Source organism: Python bivittatus, unplaced genomic scaffold (assembly GCF_059951505.1).
Source record: "Python bivittatus isolate LINGU-HERP-01145 unplaced genomic scaffold, Pbiv_v1 ctg000410_np1212, whole genome shotgun sequence".
NCBI lineage: Eukaryota > Metazoa > Chordata > Lepidosauria > Squamata > Pythonidae > Python > Python bivittatus.
The window spans coordinates 12,653,404-12,676,611 of NW_028277067.1; the positions used below are offsets into that span (position 1 = coordinate 12,653,404).

The 23,208-nt window shown below is 39.1% G+C and overlaps 1 protein-coding gene across 1 annotated transcript in view; it reads right to left on the reverse strand.

Moving 5' to 3' along the window:
- PPP1R9B (protein phosphatase 1 regulatory subunit 9B) overlaps nucleotides 1–23,208 on the reverse strand; it is a 67,053-nt gene that overhangs the window by 22,075 nt on the left and 21,770 nt on the right. The window contains exons 2-3 of the mRNA XM_088143502.1: nucleotides 9,195–9,327; nucleotides 4,779–4,899 (exon numbers count right to left, since the gene is read on the reverse strand). Of these exons, the coding sequence (XP_087999628.1) occupies nucleotides 4,779–4,899; nucleotides 9,195–9,327 (254 nt within the window). The remainder of the gene's footprint in view (nucleotides 1–4,778; nucleotides 4,900–9,194; nucleotides 9,328–23,208) is intronic.

The window sequence follows — 23,208 nt, forward strand, 5'->3', positions numbered from 1 at the left end:
TTACTTCTACTACTAATACTTCAACTGTATCTTCATCAGTTAACCTATTTTCTTCTGTATTTTCTAGCACTTTTACTACTACTGTTTTTTTCTTCTATAGTAAACAGAGCACATGGAATTTAGAAATATACGTCTTGTCATTCAGTATTTAGACTAGCTGATGAGTATTTTGTTTAAAATAAAAACTTATCACAATTCTGCAAACATTAAAGCTTAGGTTTTGATGTTCATACAAGAATCTTGCATTTAATTGGCATTTTCTATGAGATGTATAGGTTCACGACTTCTGGAGAAGAAATGGTGGACTGAAGATGCTCTGTGAAAAGTGGACCTGATAACCGCAGCAGAAATGAAGAGTCGGTGAGTAGACATGCTCTTCAATAATTCCTCTGGCTAAGGAGAGGACTTGTGATCACCCACAAGTACTTCAGACAGCTGCTTCTTACAAGGAGACCACAAGACAGCAGTCTCCAGCAGGTTTAGAGCTCTGGGAGACAAGGGAATAGCCATCTTGTTCAAACCGTGGTTGGTGCCTTTGGATACTAAGTTCACATACTTCCTTTTTTAATCACTTTTGGAAATTGCTTGTTAACTGCTTTTCAGCTATTAGGAACCTTTGGATCAACAGGTTTGACAGCACCAGGTGGGTTTCCTTGAATCCTTAGCAAAAGAAGTTTTAGCTACAAGTTTAAGAGCTTAAAGAAAAAATTGGAATAAACTGCAAAAGGGTGATTACAACTGCAAAAGGGTGATTTTAGAAAGTTACAAACAGACTAAGGGTCCAGATAAATTTGAAATAAGATTTTGGAATTAATTATAAAGAATCCTTCCCTTGGGAAAATGCTTTTGATTTGAATTTTTTAAAGAAAAAAATATTATAAGATAAGACTTTAAAAATTGGACACTAGAGGGAACTAGAGGGAACTAAAGATTACAATTAAAGGAGAAGAACACTCAAACTCAATTTGCAATTACAGAATGAAGCAAAATATTTTAACATTGTACCTGTTGAAGGATATTTTTGAACAATGGACCCAGAAGTTAATTTTAATAGCGTCTGCCTCTATAGACAGACTGTGTTTAAAAGAAGTTATGGAAGAGGAACAAGTTCTACCTGATAAGATTGAGACTGATTTGAAAGTGGTAACCCTTAATGGACTTTTGCTGACATCAGGACTGAAATGATGATGCTTTATAGATTTGTTTATAGATAAGAGATGGGATATAAGAAGAGATCATTTGTTGTATTTTAAGAGGAGGTGATAAGTTACTAAAATTGTTTATACTTGTGATGAAGGGGGAATCACTTTATATATTTCTTTTCTTTTTCTTTTTTGTTGTTGTTGTTGTTCAGTCGTTAAGTCGTGTTCGACTCTTCGTGACCCCGTGAACCATATTGCGCCAGGCCTTCCTGTCCTTCACTGCCTCCCTGAGTTTGCTCAGTTCATGCTCATTGCTTCAGTGATGCTATCTAACCATCTCATCCTCTGCCGTCCTCTTCTCCTTTTGCCTTCAATCTTTCCCAGCATCAGGGTCTTTTCCAAAGAGTCCTCTCCCTCTTTCTTTTTCTTTACTATATTCTTATTTTTTCTTTCTTTTCTATTTCCCTTTTTTCTTTTCTGCACCTTCTATTTTTTATTTTTATTCTTTTCTTTTTGTTTGTTTGTATTTTTTTATTATTGTAATTGTAATCTTTAATAAAATTACCATAAAAAAGAGATGCATAAGTTCACAAGATTCCGCTTTCTCAAAAAAGAAATGTTTAAAAACTATTTTAATTTCAGATGGTCTGTAGTCATTGTTCTGGGAAATGGCCAACATTTTGGAACACATACGCTCTGTGCTGTCCAGCCCAACCTCACTACACCTGCAGGGTCTATGTGTGTGTCAAAAAAACTGAAGATGGCAGCCACAGCAGCACAATCAAAGCCCACTCCTTATATACATGTGCTTATATCACAGACACATAGAAAAGAGGTGAGGCTTCATTTGTGCTACTGTGAATATCACCTAGACCTTTTTCTTCCCTCTTGTGGATGCCACTGGCCCATCTTTGCCTTATGCTGTTGATGTTCCCTAGTTGGGTAATGAAATGTCTACAAGCAAACAACCAAGCTCATAGAGCACCAAGAATGCCATAGTTCAACCCTAACCTACAGATATTCTCTTCTATTGAAATTCAAATAATTTTTCCATTTAATTATAAGTAGCTGACGTTGATATTGGTGTTTTTTCTTAAACCCTTGAGCATTTTAGTTCCTATTTACAATCTTCATCATATGGTAATGTTACATCAGACCACTTTGGATGAAGAATAAAGTCTACAATCTTCTATTATAAGCCTTAAAATGTAGCAATTAAATAAAATTGAGTACAGCAGTGGATACAAATTCAATAATTAGCGTGGTGAGCATGGCAGGAACAATTAGATTTCCTAATACAAAAACATTACAGCAGGAATGAATGACTGGTGGCCCTCCAAATGTTGAATTTAAACTTCAAACATCCCTCACCATTAACTTGTGAGAGTTCTTCAACACCTGGAACCCCATAAATTCCCTACCTGATTGACAGCACTGATAGCTAAGCCTTAGCAAATTAAGCTACTGTAGAATAATCAAAAACATACTGTTTAACTTTTAGGGAATTAACAAAATTAGAAATTAAAAAAAAACCCACAACCCAATTCTTAATTCTGAAGTTTCTAGTTATAATGGCCTGAGAGTGAGATTAAGTCTCAGAGACAAGCTACATATTACACCAACATGTAACAGTCCCCTCTTTTTTCCACTGGTCCTTTGATTAAGGGCAATTTGAGTTCAGTTGGGGTGGGGGGGGGGGAGAGAGAGAGAGAGAGAGAGAAGAAAAGGAATGTTTAATCCTTCTTCTCCCTGCTACTCCCCTGCTGAATATCCCCTTCTCAGTTGCGCTTTCCATCCATGGGATTCCAGACTGTTTACAATGTGATTGGGACCAGAATATTGTCAGTGGGAAGCATTTGGGCAGGATTTTCAAGGGCAAATCAACTGCCAGGTGAAGGGTTAAAGCATCTTTTCTTCTAATGCAAACTGCATCCTCCAAGGACAGTTTGCAGTGGAAAATGAGCTGCTAAAGCTACAGCTGCAATGTAAGATATAGCTAGCCCTCCTAACAATTCTTCAAGAACAAAGGCTGTCTTTTTGTTGCATAACACTGTTTCCATTTAATGTTTCCATTTATAATTTGTTTTTGACATGTTCATGATCTGTTATGAGGATGGGAGAACAGATGGTTTAAATACAATTTCTCCTATAAACTATAACAAATAATAAATAAATGAACTAGGTAGTTATTATTTATGTGTTTCGTCCTTGGTAAATTAGAACCACATTTAAGAGCGACTAAATTTCCCATGATCTTCCTACCAATGTGTGGAGAGATCTGAGGAGCATTGTCTTGTGGTTTGCTATGTGAAAAGTAGCCACCTTATGACTAAATGTCTTGGGTGTTGGTACTTCTGCCTGATGTTCTAAGTGGCAAATTTAATCTCTTATCATATTTTATAGGGCTGTGCAATGCTTCAGCTCTTTTAATGAATTACAGAGAGATGCTACATCTGGACCTCTGTGCATTCCAAAGCAGTTTTTCTAAATTGGAACCACACTGCACAGTCCTAACATTTGCACGTGCATATATCGACAGAAGCAACCATCAGTGAAACTGATTAAAAAGAAATTAATAATCAAATCTTGTGCTTAATTACTAAACTTATTTAAAAGAAAATCTTATTAGGATGGGATGAAATGTCAAAAAGGCCAATATGAAACAGACCCCTTTGTCATTTTGAGCTACTTCCCCTAGTACTATAAATGTGTATATAAAATAGAAGAAACTGACCAACAGACACTTCCAGTGCTTAGGAGTAATTACTGCCTTTACTACCAGTGTTGAATATTTCCATGTACTTCATTAGGAAATGATTACACACAAACTAAAGGAGTAGTCTTAAACTTGGCAATTTATTATGACATAGAACACAGTCCCATGTGCTTACTCAGAAATAAGTCCTACTGACCTGTTCCTATGGAAATGAGTGGAGGATTAAAGCCTGTTAAACTTTATGAACCCTACTTCTGAATAAACATGTTTAAGATCACTCTGTAAAATTCTTAGTACTTGTATTCACCTTATGAGAATATTCCCAGCACCTGAAAAGTTTGCTTGCAGAGTAGCACAATAAAACAAATAGACTCACATAGATAGTAAAAGGGAAGCTTTTAGTTGCTATTCTCTCTTTTTATGGGCTTCTCCTTCCACTTTTTGAGGAAAATCAGCCAAAAATAAATCCTGGATGGAAAAAGAGAGCTTGATGTTCCTTCTTCAGGGTGGTATGATTTTTCACTGTCTGTCAAAGAGGAAGCTTTGAATTTTTCAGCAAAATCTACCTCACTCTAGTTTATGTGAACAAAATGCTACTTTGACATTGGTGGGGCAAATATAATGCGTGGAAGGTGAGTTTTTAATTTTATGTAGTGGCATCTTATGAGCCTGAGCTTTTAGGGAGGAAAACATGTACACCTTTCTCCTCTGGGCATGTCAAAATTAGAACTTTTCACGGAAAACGATGACGAAATCCAGGATTTTAACAATAGCTGTCATTAGGCAGCAGTATATCTCTTCTGCAGCAAACACGATCAACAAAAATAGGAGTTATTGTTTTGGAATTGCCTATAGCCTGTAAGTTCTCCTTCCAAAGTAAGTTTGAATGCGATTCCCAATGTGATATTAATCATACTGACCTGCCATCTCGGTGAGCTGCTCCTCCTTCTGTCACAGTCTTGACAAATATGCCAAGTTTTTCTAGACCCATATCAGCTCCAGCCCCCATTCCAATAATACTGATCCCAAGACCCTCAGAATCTGCATGAGAAAAAGGAAGAGATGTATTGCATTAAAATATGAGGTGCCAAGACTGAAAGTTACCAGAATCTGATAACAAGTCCAATAAAATCTGCTACTGCAAATTTCCTCATCAACTACAGGGGAATTCTTCCTGGCTCTTTGAAGAGAAATTGGCTGTGTTCATTCAACATGCTTAATCAGGTCAATTAAAAACCTAGCGGCTGTATCTGTACAACATGCTTAGCTTCATTTTAACTCTGGCTGATTGGTTGGTTTGGGGGGATGGGTGGACTTAGTGTCTTGTGCAATATCAGCTCATTTAGTTGTTTATGGTTCAATCCCCTTCCCAATTCCTGCTGTGCTGCCTCATTGTGATGGGGGGAGAAGGGTGTTCCTGGGAGGGATGAATGAAGAACACCTGGAGTTTATTCATTTTTTTATTGGAAGTGTTTACATAATTAAAAGATAAACAAGAAAGTGTATATAAAGAGAAAGTAGAAAAAGATAGAAAAGAAAAGAAAAAGTGCTAGAAACAGTACAGACAAAGAAAGAAAAAGAAAAAACAAGAAAATTAAAGATGCAGCTTCCGATCTTCTTTGCAGCAGATACAAACAAACTTTTATCATTACATTATATAGTTCCCTTCTTCCCATATTCATCCCTTTTTAATCAGCAAATCCAGAAATCACCAGTTCATTTTTGTCTGTTTTCAGCAAAACGTCCATAAACACCTGGAGTTTAAGCCAAGAGTATATATTCCCAGGAGGGTTATCCAAGGCGTGAAGGTCACGCCAGCTGCCCAGCTAAAGCAAGGAGACACCTATATTGGGCAGCAGCGATAAAGGAAGATGCTGGAGGCAGATGATCACTTTTGTGGCAATGACAAAACTATCAGTTCATTCTGTGTGGGAGAAGGCAATTGTAAACCACCCCTGTATTTTTATCAAGAAAACCACATGGGTAGAAAATATAAAATGACAAAATGCTGGATGATGGGCCCCTCAGGTCAGATGGCACTCAACATGCTACTGAGGGACAGCTGAGGGTCTTTCAGAGTACAAATGGGGTTTATTACATGGCTGGATTAAAGCCTTTGGGACATCTAGTTCCTGATGTTGCCATACAGAAAGAGAAAATCCAAAGCTGCAAAGACAGAATTACTATGGGAATATGGAATGTAAGAAGCATGAATATGGGAAAGCTCAACTCAGTGAAAGATGAAACTACAAATCGACGTCTTAGGCGTCAATGAATTGAGATGAACTAGGATTGGACACTTTCAGTCAGAAGATCATACTATTTATTACTCAGGACATGAAAAACAAAGAAGGAACGGCATTGTTTTTATAGCTAGGAAGGGTAGAGCAAGAACAGTACTTGGCTACAATGCAATCAATGGCTGAATAACATCAATCAGAATTTGTGGACTACCCCATATTAATGACGATCATCCAGGTTTATGCTCCAAATGCTGATGCAGAAGAAGAGGAGGCTGATGAGTTTTATGATCAAGTTCAATTTGAAATTGACAGAATACATAAGCAAGATGTGATTTAAAGTTGGAAACATTAAGGAGGAAAGTACAGTTGGATGTATAGTTGGCTTAGGAACTGAAAAGCAGGACATCAACTTATCAATTTCTGCCACTCTAATTACTTCTTCATAGCTAACACTGTCTTCAAACCACCAAAACAATGCCTCTATACATGAACATCACCAGATGGAGAATATAAAAATCAAATTGACTATATAATTGCTAAAAGGAGGTGGAGAAGTTCAATTATAGCATCAAAGACATGGCCAGGAGCTGACTATGGAACAGATCACGAACCACTCATGTTGCAAGTTCCAAGTAAAGCTAACAAAGAAGAAGAAAGCCAACCAGTTCCCACAATATGATCTAGAACAATACCCACCATTTTCAAGGAGAAAAACAGGAATTGCTCTCAAGTCCTGAGGCTCATTGATAGAGAATCAAAGGAATTGTGGAATGAACTGAAAGAAGGATGAATGTGAAAAGAGACTGCCAAAGATGGAGAAATAGAAGAAAGTGAACTAGATGTTAGAACAAACTGTAGCAATTACCGAGAAGAGAAGAGAAGCCAAAGCCATGAAAGACAAAAATCTCAGGAAGGAGCTTTACAAAGAGTTTCAAAGAGCTGTTAGAAGAGACAAGAAGCAGTTTTACAACATTTGTAAAGACACTGAAGATGGAAACAAACATGGAAAAACAAGGAAAGTCTTTCAAAAGATCTTCGAACTCAGAAGGACTTCCAACCTCAATGTGATATGTTAAAAAATGGCAATTGACAGATAGTAACTGATTCAAAGGAGATTACATGGAGATGGAAAGAATATATTGAAATACTGTATAGTAGAGATGTCAACATCCAACATAGCTTAGTAGATATTCCCTATTTAGAAGAACCTCTAGTATAGAAGATGAAGTTAGATCAGCATTCCAATCATTACTAAGTCATAAGACTACAGGAACTGATAGAATATAGAAATATGGCAAGCAACAGAAGAGGAATCAGTAAAGGTTCCAACTAAGCTATATCGGCAAATCTGGAGAATAACACGGTAGCTAACAGATTGGAAGGGGTGAATCTATATTACAATACCAAAAAAAAAAAAAGGGAGACTTAACAGAATATGCAAACTATCACACAATATCTTTAATTTCACATGCTAGCAAATTAATGCTTAGAATATCCACCACAGATTAGAGCCCTACATGAAAAAAAAGAGAGGCCAGATGTTCAAACTGGCTTTAGAAAAGGCAGAGGAACACAAGACATTATTGCTGATGCATGCTTGATAACTGAGAAAGCGAAAGAATACCAAAAATAAGTCAGTATGTGCTTCATTGATTATAGAAAGGCCTTTGATTGTGTTGACCATGTCAAGCTGTGGAATATGCTTAGAAAAATGGGATTCCCAGAACATCCATGAGAAACCTATGTACAGGTCAAGAAGCCACAGTATGGATCGAACATGGTGAAACAGACTTAACCTTAAACCAGACATGCTAAACCTTAAGGAATGAGACAAAGCTGTATACTCTCCCCTTATTTATTCAGTCTATATGCTAAATAAATATTAAGAGAAGCTGGATTGGAAGAAGATGAGCGAGGTTTTAAAATTGGTGGAAAAAACATCAATAATCTGTGCTATGCTGATGACACTATTCTGATAACTAAAAATGCAATGAACTGCAAGCTCTAGTAATAAAAGTCAAGGAGTACAATGAAAAAGTGGGACTAAAATTAAATATAAAGAGCAAATTAATGACAACAGGTACCACAACCAGCCTTAGAATTGACAATGATCCTTAGTACAAGGATGAGTAACTTCTTTTCTATCCAGGGTTGCTCGGGGCAATCTGTTGCAGGGCACATGGTGGGCAGGACTGAACAAGCGCTGGGTGGAGCCGCAGCCAAGCCTTAGTATGGACTAGATGAAAATGCATAGTTTGTTATTCAGCTTGTTGTGGAAAGCCAGCCTTATCTTAGCATGGTAAATGAACCCGGACATCATGTTAAGCTATAATACTGCTTATTTTGTTTGGGCACAGTATGTTACATGAACACAGCAACTGAATTTTATCCACTTTGGTTTAAGGTTTAGCATGTTTATGATTCCAGCCATATTGTCTTTTACGTCCACTGTTCTCTTTCTTTCAATATTGTTTCCTTTTCTCTTTCTCCTGTGCAGCAGACTGCAGGAAAGAACAGATATGTCTTATCAAAGATCTAAACTGATTACTTGTTGAATGTTTTTTTAAAATTAGGCTGAGGGCCCTTACAGCCCTGTGAACAAAAGTAGACCATATCTGCCATAGCAGGTTATTTTCCTTGCTGCTTTCCCTGTGCCATTCCTGAGGGAAAAATAGCTGATAAGGGAAGGGCAAGAAGATAGAAGGAAATAATTGGGGGAAAGCAGTTAAAGATGATGGGCAAAAGACACAGTGCGTTGGAAATGTGGCCCTTCTCAGAGAAAAGCTAGCTTAAAAACACCTATTCTTAAAATGTGTGTGGACAATACAAGAAGGACTCATACTCCAGAAAAATCTGACCAAAATGCCTTATGTTCTCTCTCTTGATTCATGTAAACGTTACAAAATTGGTATTTATTTAGGACCAATTGGTTATTATACTTTACGGCACATATTCATTCAGGGAACTCATTAAACAACCTTTTCATTTTAACTGTGGGGATTTTTTCTTTCCATGTATCTGGATGAAAACAACATCCCATTCCTACCAGTTTCCAAAAGGAAAATTCATCTCCAAACACATTTCTCCCATTACCTTTTTCCAGTTCCACAGGAAAGAGATCTAGCCTCTCCACTCTCTTCTCAAGTTCATACTCTGCTGAGGCAGCCATAGGATCAACATCTTCATTTCGACGGTCATATTCCTCATTGGAATAAGTGCTGAAAACCTAGAAATAGATTTTAAAAGGCAAGAATGAATAATACAGATATGAAAATGACCTGATTTTGAGTAAACTCTTAGCCTGGAATTTGTCAACTCAAAACCTGACTCTAGGACATGAAAATTAATGCTTCTAAGAATATTTATTTATTCTATTAATTTGTATGGCTGCCCATCTCACATTTGTGACTCTGGGTGGCTCACACAATTAAAAACAGCCAAATAACACAACCAATAAACAAAATCCAAAAATCAGTAAAAACACAATAACCCTCTTTAAAACCAAATTAAAAGCGCCATTAAAAACCAAATTACAACTGAGAAAAAGCAGCAAGTGAAAGTCATGGATCAAACAATATAGCCATCTGGCAGGCTTCAAACCATAACCAGATCCTCAAGTATTCAGATATGCAGAGTTGTCTTCACTTACCAAAGAGTACAGGTAGTTCTTGTTTAGTGACCACAATTGGGACAAGCAACTTGGTTGTTAAGCAAAGTGGTTGCTAACAAACCAATGTACTGACTGCAACTTTTTGATAAGGCTGATAGAATTCCAGGTGATTGGATGTCTAGGAACCAAAATATTTGATGCTCCTGAATATCTAGGAATTTAATTTCCTTCCTTGCATTTTTGTCCAAAAATGTATGTCTAAATTGTAGAAACTTGTTTACACAAACGGTTAAATTTCAGTACCTCTCATTTTAGACAGCAAACAATGGGAATGGAATTTACTTCAGTGTACTTGGATAGGACTAGGTAAAAGTCCCCAGTGACAGCTAAAACAAAGAGTGCTCAAAATCTCTTGCCAAATATTTTCTAGAGTAGATGGGTCACCTTGATATCACATTGGTGAGACAGAATTTATTGTTGCAGAGGCTGTCAGCCAATATGAAGGACTGAGTGAATATCTAGCTCTGCTTCTTGTGTGATTAAGTTTGGTTCCCAGTTCTTACTTCCCAGATCAGAAGCCATATTTAGATGTTGTCTCATGTCTATAGGAGACAGACCTTGTTGCCAGGAGGAATTTGTAATGCATCTTTGAAGTTTAAACTTTTATGCCATTTTGTTTATCCTTTTATTATATTTTTTCTAGTGTTTTGTTCTTGCAGTAAGCTATTTTGTGAGTCTTCTATATCAAAAGGGATGGTATAAATTATGTAATCTCACTAAACTTTAAAAGACTACCCCCTTTTTGACCGATGTAAGCTAAGACAATCAGTTTCATGCGATAAACAGACAAAGCACTGTAAGTCGATCTAGCAAAATGCTTAGTTTAAATTCATATTTGCAAAAACTTTATAGGCAACTAGGACTTCAATGCAAGTGCATCAACAGGTTGGTGAAAAAGGCATGGAACATTTTTTCTTTCTTCTGCCAATTCAGTTGGTTCCCAAATAAGCCACAGAAATAATATACCCTCCTTCCATGGCCATCATAGAAATATAGCCTTTAACTGGCAATAACAATTTCTGCAAGAAAAATTTCTGGACTTACTGCAAAGATTGAATAGCTATATAAGATTGCAATCCTGCGCCCAGCATTTCTGAGAGTAAGCTCCACTGAAATTATAAACAAACATGTATATAATTGCCCTACATTTCAGATTTGGGCTGGGGAGGGGGAAAAGCTGGGATTGTTTCCTACGTTTGCACAACAATTTTATTTTTTTTTTGGTGAGGGGCCCACAGTTGGGCAGCATCAAAATTGAATAAATACATAAATACATGTTTAACCTGGTCAAAGACCTAGTAGCTGCATCCACTTAGGATGTTGATCTTTTTAAACCTATTTTGTGTCTTAATATGTTGACTGAATCCAGCCTGTTTGATTAGTTAGAGGTTAGCATGTTGTACAAACCCAGAAAATGGATCAATTCAATAATCAACCTAATAGGTTCTGGAGCTGGACTAAAGGTAACTGATGCTGCTTGCTTTCAAACTTTTCAAATTCTTTCCTAATACTTACTGATGTTTTCCTTCTACCCTTTGACTACATTTCTATGGCAAAATAGAGAACTACTACGGTGAAATGTTTAAGGTGCTGGGTGAGATCAATGGGGACCTGGCACAAATCTGCTTTCAGCTATGGAACCTCAGTGGGTAGCTCTGGGCCTCTGAGACCAACCTATGTCACAAGGTTGTTGTCAAGAAAAATTGGAGGCAGCAAAAGATACCACCATCTTGAGTGCCTAATTCAAAAAAAAAAAAAAAAAGCTCCTCTATGGATACTCTTAAGCACTTCTTGATGGTATTTTTTTTTCCTGATAAGACTGTAATCCTCAGCAGGACTAGGCATATATCCCTTGGCAAACCTTGTAATAGCCCATCAGTTTCTGGCTTCATGTAATAAATACCTAGCCCACAAATGATAAGCTGCAATGGGAAGGAGTCCAGCTCCAAAGCTCTAAGTGGCCATCATTGGTTTCTTTCTTTGCCATTCGAATGGACATGGTTTTGGACACCCCAAAGCCTTATGTAATCTGAATAAATAAGAGATTTCCTCTCTCTTTGCCAGCAACCTCCCACCTATAAATGTAGTGCTGAAATTAACAGCATCACTTCCTCACTACTTCCTCCATGCCACTTTGTTATCAGCTGCCAACATTCCCTGGAGGTAAGGAGGGGCATGGCAACAGCTGGACAAGATAACCCAACTTGTTGTCTACTAGGTGAATTCCCAGTGCTTGGTTAGGTGTTTTTACATCTAAAAGCAAGTGGAACTATTTCCAGGCTGATACTTAAAGCTCAACTGCTGAAATTAATGGGCTTGTTCAAAGGATCTGTTTAGAGTTTGTAAGTCTCACTGATTTAAATGGGCCTACCTTAGGTATAACTAAATCTAGAACCAATGACCTCTCCAACATAGCATGTGAGGGGATTCTGTGTAGACCAACATCATTTCTGCTGACTTGTATTCCCCCATTCTGCAATATGCAACAACAAAAACAGACACAATGTGATGGATCAGCACATAAAACATACACATGTGCGCACACAAGCACACACACTGACCTTGTGAGAATTCAGACAGAAGCCTGACTTCCTCAAAAGCAGTTCCTGAGTTTTTCCAAATCCAGTGTGCCTAACACCCTCTGCTAGTTTTTTCTCTCCTCTTCCTTCTGACACTGCTCTTGTATTTTCTTGCTCCAAGGGCCCAGTGGTGTCCCAGACTTGGCGTATCCACACATTTCTCTTATTCATCCATATAGGATAATCTTCCTTTTGTTTTCCCCTTATCTTCCTAAATATAAAAAGAAAATATTCTCTCTCTCTCTCCTTTCTTGCTCTGCTTCTTTCTTCTTGCTTTTACTCCTCTTATTCTAAACCAGGAGTGGGCAACTTGCCACTCTTAGAGCCGCTTGTGGTCTTTGGCCCAATTTCAACTGTCTTTTGGAAGCCATTAGTTTAGACCTCTAGCAAGAGCAATGTGTTCCTCTTACAACATTCCCTGGCAAGGAAGAAGAAAGAGGGAGGGAAGGAGAGACAGAGAGAGAGATAATGGGATGGCAGAAAGAAAGAAAGAAAGAAAAGTGGGTGGCAGAAAAAGGAAAAAAGAGGGGTTTCTCTAGCTCCACCCATTCATGGTTTCAACTCCACCCACCCCTGGCATGTGCTGCTGAAGATACATCCGCTGACAAACAGTTCTCTGCCTCTGTTCTAGATGTAATGCACTTGTCTTGCCCCACTTCCAGTTCTTCGCAAAATCCTGACTTAATTGTGATCCCCCTATTTTAATCTTTCCTACTGAAGAGAATCACTCCTAGCTCTTTCCACCAGCATTCATAGCAGCAGGTTCAATTCTCTAACGCCCCCATCCTCAATCTCTCATGCTTTGCTCTATCCTGTAATTGAGCCACACAGGCTGTCACAGCCAGTGAAGAAAAGCAAGAGAACAGCACCCCCCTCCTCCAAACTGCTACAACAATAATTAAGTTGCCAGGGTAGCCACCTGCTTGCCTTCACCCTGCCGTTCCAGTGCATCTTTGCACCACCTCCAAGGCCTGACTTGTGTGTGGGAAGAAACAGAAGTTTGGGGAAATGTTCGTCTCCCCACCACATCCACTCTAGATTTAACAAAACCTTTTTCACATCTCTTGAATGCAGAAATACTACACCAAATGGACCTGCCAAGAGATAATTCATCTGCACAGAGAGACAAACAGTGAGAAAGATCTAGCAGCGGGGAGATAAATATATTTAGGTATGTTTTCCAGAGTTCCTTTCTTTTTTCATTATTCTGCTGAAAATTATTTCTTAACAAAAACCTTCCAAAATGTTATTTCCCATCCCATCCTCCCACAACATAGGTCTTTAGACGTATGTGGTTGGGAAGGAATATTTCCTCTAATCAGAAGAAGTGGGTATGCACGTGGCACTAAGCCACCGCTTGTTTTCTTCTGGCCTAGCATGATGTGTGACCTCGACCAATGCGATTTGGCAGGGATGGGCAACCTGGAGTCAGGAAGCCTCATGTGGCCTCCGCCTGCTTTTCTGCAGCCACCCACATTGACTCTGTCAATCTCAGTCAATTTAATCTACCAGTGTTGGCAGAGTAAAATAAAACATTGTTTCCATATAACCAATACAAGGCCATCAGCAAAAGTCCCTCTACGTGGAGTTCTTCCTATGTTGGCAATCTTCTGGGGGACGTATCTGGCACTACCAGTGTGAGGGAAGCAGCCGCTTTATATTCTGTTCTCAGCAGCCTGAAGCCACCACTTCAATTACTCCCTGGCACTGTAAGCATTTAAAATAGCAATTTCCCACAGTGCCCTGCAGCCATGCTACATTGGGGCGTTGTGAGGAATATTTAAACAGTCCCAAATGTGCAGGGAAGCAGAGGAGTGGAAAAAGCAGAGAAAGCCAGGCCAGGATGAGTGCAGCAATGGACTCTGGGCAACCAGCAGCTGTTGAATCACGTCATGTGGTGATGTCAGCTTCTTCCTTGAATCACATGTGACTCCTAGACTGGCCTGCAGTTAGTTGGGACCTCTACTGTGTTCTCTCGTTTGAAATATTTTACATGTATAAATGATCTAGTCATTGCAGTACAACATATGAAAAGGGAACCTATTCAGTATCAGTTATTCTCTAAACAGGACATGCTTCCTAGCTCTGTAATATTGTATAACGTGGCCTGCATCACACACCAAATTCCTTTTTACCCATTACAAAACTCATATGAAACAGATCCCAGATGTGGGCTCACTAAAGGCACAGAGAAACAGTCACAGAAGATAAACTGACTGACAGAACAGGCCATTAAAGTTAAATAGATCCTCAAAGTCTGAGGTAGTCTACCTTAGCAGACCAGAGGCTAGACAGAGAAATAAGCCAGATTTGGCTTGGGCTGCGGAGGAAAAAAAAAAAAAATCCCAATCCATTCCAGCCTTCAGCTGGGGATAGCAATGGATCTATATAGATAAATTCATAAAAATAAAAATAAATAAACCCAAGAAGCAAGAATAAGAACTATTTATTGAAGATAGTAAGAAAGCATTACCAAAGGAATTTTAGCAACTGCCATGACTCAAGAAGAAGCCATATGTAGAAACAAAGTCCAAAAACCCTTACCTTTAATTTTCTTTCCTGCCCTACTTAATGGACTACTTGCCCCCTCTTTGGGGGAATCTGGCTCATGTACATCTGCCCTTTGTTTCTGTAACTGTCAGATATGATATCATGGTATTTCTCATGGATTAGTGTTTGATGTAGCAGTTAAGGCATCAGGCTAGAAACCAGGAGACCATGAGTTCTAGTTCTGCCTTAAGCACAAAGCTATGGGTGACCTTGGGCCAGTCACTCTCTCGGCCCTAGGAAGAAGGTAAGGGCAAACCAATCTTGCCTAGAAAACTGCAGGGACTAGCCCAGGACTCAAGATTGACTGAAGGCACAAAAAAGAAAAAAAAAAGTGTGAGAACCATCACTGTTCCTATGGGACAAGCGGTTGGACAATGATTCAGAAGGTTGGTGACTGCTCCATTCTTAAACATCCTTCCTTCCTGGTCATATAATGCAGGGTGGAGCTGCTAGTAAGAGGTTGCAAAGAATTCCATAAGCCGTGCGCCACACGCTTTCCCTTCTTTTTTCAATATTCCGACCTAGCCTACGAGACTGATATTTTCTGGTGTTTTTTTACCGAAATACTAACCAGGTCCAACTCTAATTAGATTTTTGAGATATCAGCACAGACTTTAAACCTAACTTTCCCAACCTGGTGTCCGCCGTCCAGGTGGGTTGGGACTAAAACTCCTTAGAATTCCCTTAATGGGAATTCTCAAAGTTATCCTTCCAACCCACCTAGAAGGTTCCACACTACTGAAGGAAACCAGGCTGTTTCCTCAGGCAAATAAAATAAATAATTAAATAAGGATGCTTAGACATAATAAGGAATTAAGGAGTTTTGCCAAACCCTAGGCATCTTTGCCAGAATAGTAAGTTGCACTGGGTGAATCCACCCACTGTGGTTGTAAAACCATGATTTATAACATAATGTGATGCGTGAATCCAGCCAATTTAGCTTGCTGAGAAAGGTTAAACAAACCAGGGTTCTTGATGCAATGTGTAAACTCAATTATAAATTCTAAGAGCTCGAAGAAACACTCTTTTTTTGTTGGGTCATATATCCTTTAAAACCTTCCTTCCACATTTTAACCCCCACCCCCAATTAAAGTGTGCTAGCAGCAGAGACAAGAGGATAAGGTAACTGCAGTGTTTATAGCAGCCTTCTCCAACCAAGTGATCTCCAAATGGCTTGGGCTCCAACTCCCTCTAATCCCCAGACAACATGGCCACTGATTGTGTTGCTGTAAAGATTACAGAACTCAAAATCCAGCATTATCCAACTGGATAGGTTTGCCTACAACAAAAAGACAGCAGCCTCCTTAACTGATCAGATGACACTTCAATTCTGGTTGAAGCCATGAACTAAAAACACAAAATCCACCCCATCCTGTTAAAAATCTTAGAAACAGCTTGTCATCCTGGTGGAAGTTGCCTCAGTAGTCATTTGCCTCCCAAGCCCTTTGAGTTAAAGACCTGGGAATCGGATGCATTTGGTCAAAATACTTGAAGCCATCTGGTTGGTGCTCAGCCTCTACCTCCTGTCTTCCACCTCCACCCCAACAGTAGATTTATTCTAATTTACACTGATGGAGCTAAGAATCAAACCAAGCTGTACCAAAAAATTCTGCCTACATGCAAGCTGCCAAGTTCCACCAATGAACATATCAACCTACTAAGCAGTGTATGATTCAGCTAGCATGCATATGGTGGGAGTCACGCATGCAAGCTAGTCAAGGCCAGGACATCTGTCATAATCTGATAGGATTTCCGCCTAGTTGCATGTAAGGGGCAAAACAAAACCAGAGGCTTTGGAGAAAATAACTATACCACCAAGAAAGCATTCAACTCCTGTGCCTTTCTAGAATGACTACTGGATTCAGGAACAAAAATCCGGAACACTTTGAGGCAAGCCTGAGTCCTTCAATCTTTTCTAATACTGGGTTATAATCTGTGAAATAAGATAAAGATTTCCTTCACTATGGAATAATTACAACAAAGCCCTGTATCTTTAAGATTACAAGCAAAGTTCCTATATTCCTTGTAGGCAGATCTGAGCCTTGCCAAAGTTTTTTCTTTGAATAATAAAGATCCATGCTGGTTGAGAATTTCAGGAGTTCCAATTCACATCTCATCTGAAGAGACACCAGGTTGGGAAAATCTGGACTAATCCTTTACTTAACACAATTTACCTTTAGACAATATGCTAGATGGTATGGCAGCATACAGAGTGCCTGTTTGGTGTAGTAGTTAAGGCATTGGGCTAGAAACTAGGAGACCATGAATTTTAGTCCTACCTTAGGCACAAAGCCAGCTGGGTGACCTTGGGCCAGTCACACTCTCTCAGCCCTAGGAAGCAGGCAAGGGCAAACCACTTCTGAAAACTACAGGGACTTGTCCAGGCAGTTGCCAAGAGCCAAGACTGACTCAAAGGCACGTGCATGTGCACATGCGTGCATACACACACACCCATACACACAAATGGCAGCAAGTTCCTACATACAGCCTTTTGTGACAAACTATTACTTTTTATCTGTCTTGAATTTACCACCAATCGATTTCACTTCTATGTATTATGGGAGAGGGAGAAATATTTTTTTCATTTTTTTTAATCTCCCCTTTATTGCCATAATATATGATTGCATCTTTCAGGTTTCCATAGCTTTTTTTTTCTTAGCAACCATTTGGTTCAAGTTCACCCACTATATTTTGAAACGTAGCTTTGGACTTTTCATTTGTAAATGCTCCTTTTCCTTATTTATGCAGTTATATGTCTGTACACCTTTCATTTATTTATTATTATTAATACCTTGCTCCAACCTTGCCTTCCAGATGTGTTAGATTACAAACCTCATAAGCCCAACCATCACATAGGCTGGAAGTGATGGGACTGTGGTCTAGCACATCTGGAGGACTTCCAGGAGGGGGAAAGCAGGTTATACTATTTTACTGTTTTATCCTTTTGGCCTATATGTACAATAAGTGACTCTTAGTTCAATCATATACAGACCCACAAAGTACTCCCCTGTGGTCCGTTGAACGAAACGCACGTTTCATATTCAAATCGCAATGAAAAATTAAAGTGAAACTCTAAGCATGCTTCCTTGAAACTTATTTCCATCAAAATCAATAGGATTTACTTGCATTTAGAGTGGGGCTATTATAGTGAAATACGTCCTGTCCTCTGCCATAAATCTCACAGATGGAATATTGCTCACCCCTTATACAAAATTATATGTTATAAAATTGACTAAAGAAAAGTCAAAGTACTAAATGGTATCCAAAGTGAAGGGATATATTCCCTCTTGATTTCAGTTTTCCCCAAAAGAAAATATAAGAACTTACCTAAAATGCATACAAGTGAAAGATCAGTGGTTTGAGCTTGTTCACTTTTGCAGACAGAAAATTGGATTATGTTAAAACACACATACACACACACACCACACACACAACAGTAACTTCTAGATGTATGCCCCATGTTTAAATTCTAAACATAAAACAGATGCATTATTGTGTATCTCAAAGAAGCAACAACTGCAGTTTGGAAACTACAGCTATTGTGATGATCCTATACAAAAAGGGCTCTAGTGCAGATCCTGTGCTAGATTTCGATTGCAGGCCCTAGTACTGATAAAAATACGGAAAGCAGCAATTAGGACACATTCTTGGTTATTTTCCCAGTGAAATATAGGCATATTTCTCTTTTGAACGTTTGGCCAATTAATAATTTCCCCTTTTTATGTTCAAGCGATTAAAATGTTGCCATTTGTAAATTTTTGTGCTCTACTTATGAAAACTTCTGCATTGTAGTACATGAAAGTGTGCTGACCCTCACTAGATACATGTAATTGCCCATTATTAAATGCACCATTTTTATCTACTTGATATTTTCACTGTGCAATCTTATATATCAAAGATGGTGAACTTGTAACCCTCCATTAATTAGCCAAACTACTACTCTTTGCATCTTTTACTGATGGCTGGGCTGCTGTAAGTTGTAGTTCAGTAATATCTGATAGTGATAATATATGCAGGCTTATCTGGGAATAAGTTTCACTTACTTTGACGGGTTACTTTTTCAATGGACGTGCAGTGTCTAGTGAGTAAATACCTGAAATGGTTCTGCTAATTTACCTGAATGTTTAGCCTGTTCTATCTAGAAGGTCAAGTGTCAAGAGGCAACCACGTTAAAAAACAAAAAAAACAAAAAAACAAATAAGACCCTATACCGTATCTGATGCCTAGAAAAAACCATTTGCTCAGCTTTAATAACAAATTGCTTTTTCAATCTTCATCATTGTTTTCCTGACAGAGAAGATTTCTGTAATGCTGCATACGAACAAGACAGAAGAACAGTGGAGCAGAATTTGGAACAGGATGTGTAGCTGGGTCTTCTCTCCCCCATTTCCTGCTTGGTCAAAGTATATACCTGGCTCTGGAGCGAATGCCAAGAATTGTCCTCCATTTTGTTGTAACTTTCCCTCATCTTTTGAGATAACTTCTTTAGTATGAGAAATTACTCTAGAGTGTTCTGTTCTAAGCAGCAGCGTGCAGTTTTATTCCTACAGGAGAACAGCTAGCTTAAAGTCACCCAGTGAGCTTTATGATCAAGTGGAGATCTGAACCTGAATCTGTCAAATCCAGTATCTTAACCATTGTATTACACTGGCTGTTAGACAGATTATTGTACAGCACCAGGGAGATGGCCTTGAAGTATATATTCCGAAACCATTACATAAATGAAAAGGATAGAAGCATTCCACAAGTCCTGGTGAGGGTAGGTTTCCCGATCTAGTCTACCTTATAGGGCTGACAATTATGGCCACAGAAACAGGTTCTTCTTGAACTCTATATTAGCTGGAAACCTGTCTGTGCTTCCAGGAGGGTTTTTAAAATTGGAATTGTATATGTCTGGATGCATCCTAAGATCCTTAAGTGCAGGTAAATCAGGATTTTACTGATAGAGAAAAGGGAATTCCAAAGTTGGAAAGAAACATCCAAGAATGTTTCTCTAGACACCCTCAGTACTTGGACTGGAAGTGGTTAACTGGGGTATTTGGAAGCAGGAAGTCCCTAAGTTATCTGCATGTACTGGCTATTTTTAATGATAGTTGTTAATGGGAGTTGTCACATTTTGAACAGAGAGATGCATGTAGATTTTCCACTGTGGGTTTAGCAGTTTGGGTGAGTGATTTAGTTTGGGAAAAGTACAGAAGTGTTTTAAAACAGGTCTTTTCTTGCACTGCTGTTCTGATTGGAACTTCTAATGGTTGCATGAAAAGCAAAAATATTAAGTGCTGCAATCAAGCTTTCCCACATAGCATGTAAGTTGGCTCCAAGGGTGAATGAAAGATTATGATCAGAGAAAACAGGCATCTATATTCACAAGCAAATGTTTTGCAATATTCTTCACTGTACCTATTCCTGTCTTTCATAGCAGAGGTAGACATCTTCAGGCTCCATTTTTGTGGCTGTCAAAGTCCCCCTGATTATACTATCAGAATTTGATGGCACAACTTTAAGAGTTTTCAGGTGTGTATGTATAAATAAAAAGGAGAATCGGTATGTTGAGTTTCCAACAGACATTGAGTCTAATCCCACTTCCATCAAGATGCATAACCCCTGATCCAAGATTTCCATGAGTACACATTTGGTAATAAGATAAAAACACAAAGGTGCATGTTATATTATCTGGAAAGGCTATTAGTTAGATCAATTACATATGGGGAAAAACCCTGATAATTTCAGATTCTTCCATAATAGCTATATTCCTCCCATTTACATTTAGAGCATAACCACTATGCTATCTTGAGCAGTACGACTCACAACTCCCTCCAATTTTGTGCCTTCCAGATTTCAGACTTCAAGCCCAATCAGTCCAGCAAGCATGGCTCACGTTCAAGGATGATGGGAGCTATAGTCCAGAGCAGCCAAATGCAGCACATTGGGGATAGCTGACCTAGGTTGACTGGCAGCAGCTTCCTGAATTTTAAACAGTTGTTTTCCAGCTATGCCTGGAGATGCCAGGAAAGCATGAGCCTTCCTGCTCTTCCTCAAAGACAAATATTGTGCACCAAACTAAAAGGCTCTATGAGACCTTCAAACCATACATGTTCATAGCATCTGCACAACAACAAAGCCTCACACTTGGCCTTTCCCTTTCCATGTGTATGTGCTTGTTACACAATGCTGGCAATCCTTCTATAGGTTTTCCCCCAGCCTCTTGCAACACTGAGGTGCAAAATCCTGATGGTCACCTGATGAACAGCAAGAAGGAGGTGAAGTGCCTTGCAAGTTGTAGTGCATTTTTATCAAGAATCAGTGAAGTATAAAAAAGCAGCAGCAGCAGCAGCAGCCATCCTGCCTGCACAGTCTACATCAATAGGACATCAGCTGGCCTTGTGCTTTGACACTTGGAAAGTCTTTTTATATTCCATGTGGGTGACCTTTAGGTGACCTTCCTCATCACCCCCTCCAATTTCTTTCTGCATGCTTCCTTTGTTCTTGGGCAGAGGGTTTCCCAACTGAACCAGCTGAGCCAGGACTGGATATATGTTATTACTGATGAAGTAAGATGGGGGTGGAGGGTTTTGTATTTGATGCATTGCACACAACCCAGACAAAAGGCGGGAAGAGGCGGTATTGATTTAATCCAGCTGTTAATGGGCATATGCTCCAATAGTGGAACTATTCCACCCCACTTCCCTTATCACCAACACGAGAATACCACAGGACAGTTCTGCTCTGACTGTCACACCTCCGTTTTGTCAGTTCATGTGAATGGCAGTAGAGTTGACAACAAAACAAGAAACAAAACAACGACAAAACAGATATTAAACTCACCAGAGGAATTCCCCCAGCAATTGCTCTTATACCTCAAAAAAAAGGTCCTCGTAGCATTGCCCAGAATATTCGAGCACGTGCAAAGATAGATTGTAGAAAACATTTTTAAGGAGGCTAATTAAGACTTCATTTAAATCTGAGAGTTCAGATTTGGGACAAGGCCTGTTTTGGTATAAGCTTTGGCTGAGAGAGAGTGGAAGCCGCTATCAAGAAGTACTTTTGTGGATTCCTTAGTTGCTTTGAATAAATCAGTACAATCCCTTGGATTAGTGTTTCTTAAACTTTTTTCTCTCAGGATCCTTTCCCACTTTTAAAAATGATGGAGGACCCCACAAGAGCTTTTGTTTGTATGGGTTATACCTATCAATATTTACCATATTAAAAATTAAAATGGACACATTCATTGCTGTCACCAGTTCTCACAATTGTTCGATGGGATTTTAATGATTGTATTATTTTTCAACATAGACTGGCAAATCGCTTTGATTTTGTGGACCCCTGAAAGGGTCTTGGCGGACCCCCAGGGTTCCTGGGACCACACTTTAAGAAACACTGCCTTAGATAGTCATAGATGTCCACTAACAAGGCAGGGACAGTTTTTAAAAAATATTTTTTTCTTCTTTTTTGGGTAGCCGAGACCCAGGACAGTATGCCTGGGACGCAACGAGGTCAGCACAGGAGGCTGGGCTGGAAATTCCATTTGTTTAAAAAGAAAAAAATAATAATAAAAGCGGTTTGGCAGTTTGCTCCTTACTTCCAGTGGCATGATCTTCAGGTGCTCCAGGGGTTACAAAAATTAGGCTGGGAGATTGTGCGAAGCTGGAGGTGGTGTACAAGGTGGGGATACCTCACTCCAGCATCTGTCTTCACAACAAATCAGTCTCTTAACTGGATGGAGAAACTCTTCTAAAATATTAAGAGTTCATGAAGTGAAGATCACGGTCAAGAATGCTTCTGAGAATGGACAGACTTCCTACCCTTCTCCCTCCAAATAACTCAGCTCTGCATGTTTTACCCTGGGATTAAACGGACATCATCTTCGTAAGATGGAATTTCCTTGGCTGCAGACTATAGCTACCAAAAGGGGCCTGCAAACAACTCTTCTGTGGCCCTCAGAGTTCCCCCGAAGCCTTTCCTTCCTCATATTTTGGGGAGGGCCATAACAAGTAGAACAGATGACTTAAGCCTTACAAAAGTTCCAAGCATATGTTGCACGCCTTTAAAAAACACACCTACCTACCTACCTGAAAAGTAGATTACTTGAAGCGGTGGGTCTGGAATATAGTCCTCAACATGCCACAGGAGCCACATAAGGCCCACACAACTAGTGCCCCTGATGTAGACACAACCCTAGCTGTCCTTTAAAAAACAAAAAAACTCACAAATGCAATAGTTCTCTTTTATGTAACTGCATATATTGTTCCAGGTGGGGAGGGAGAAACGAACAACTCTGTGTATTTTACCTTAAGCTTTTATTTGTGCC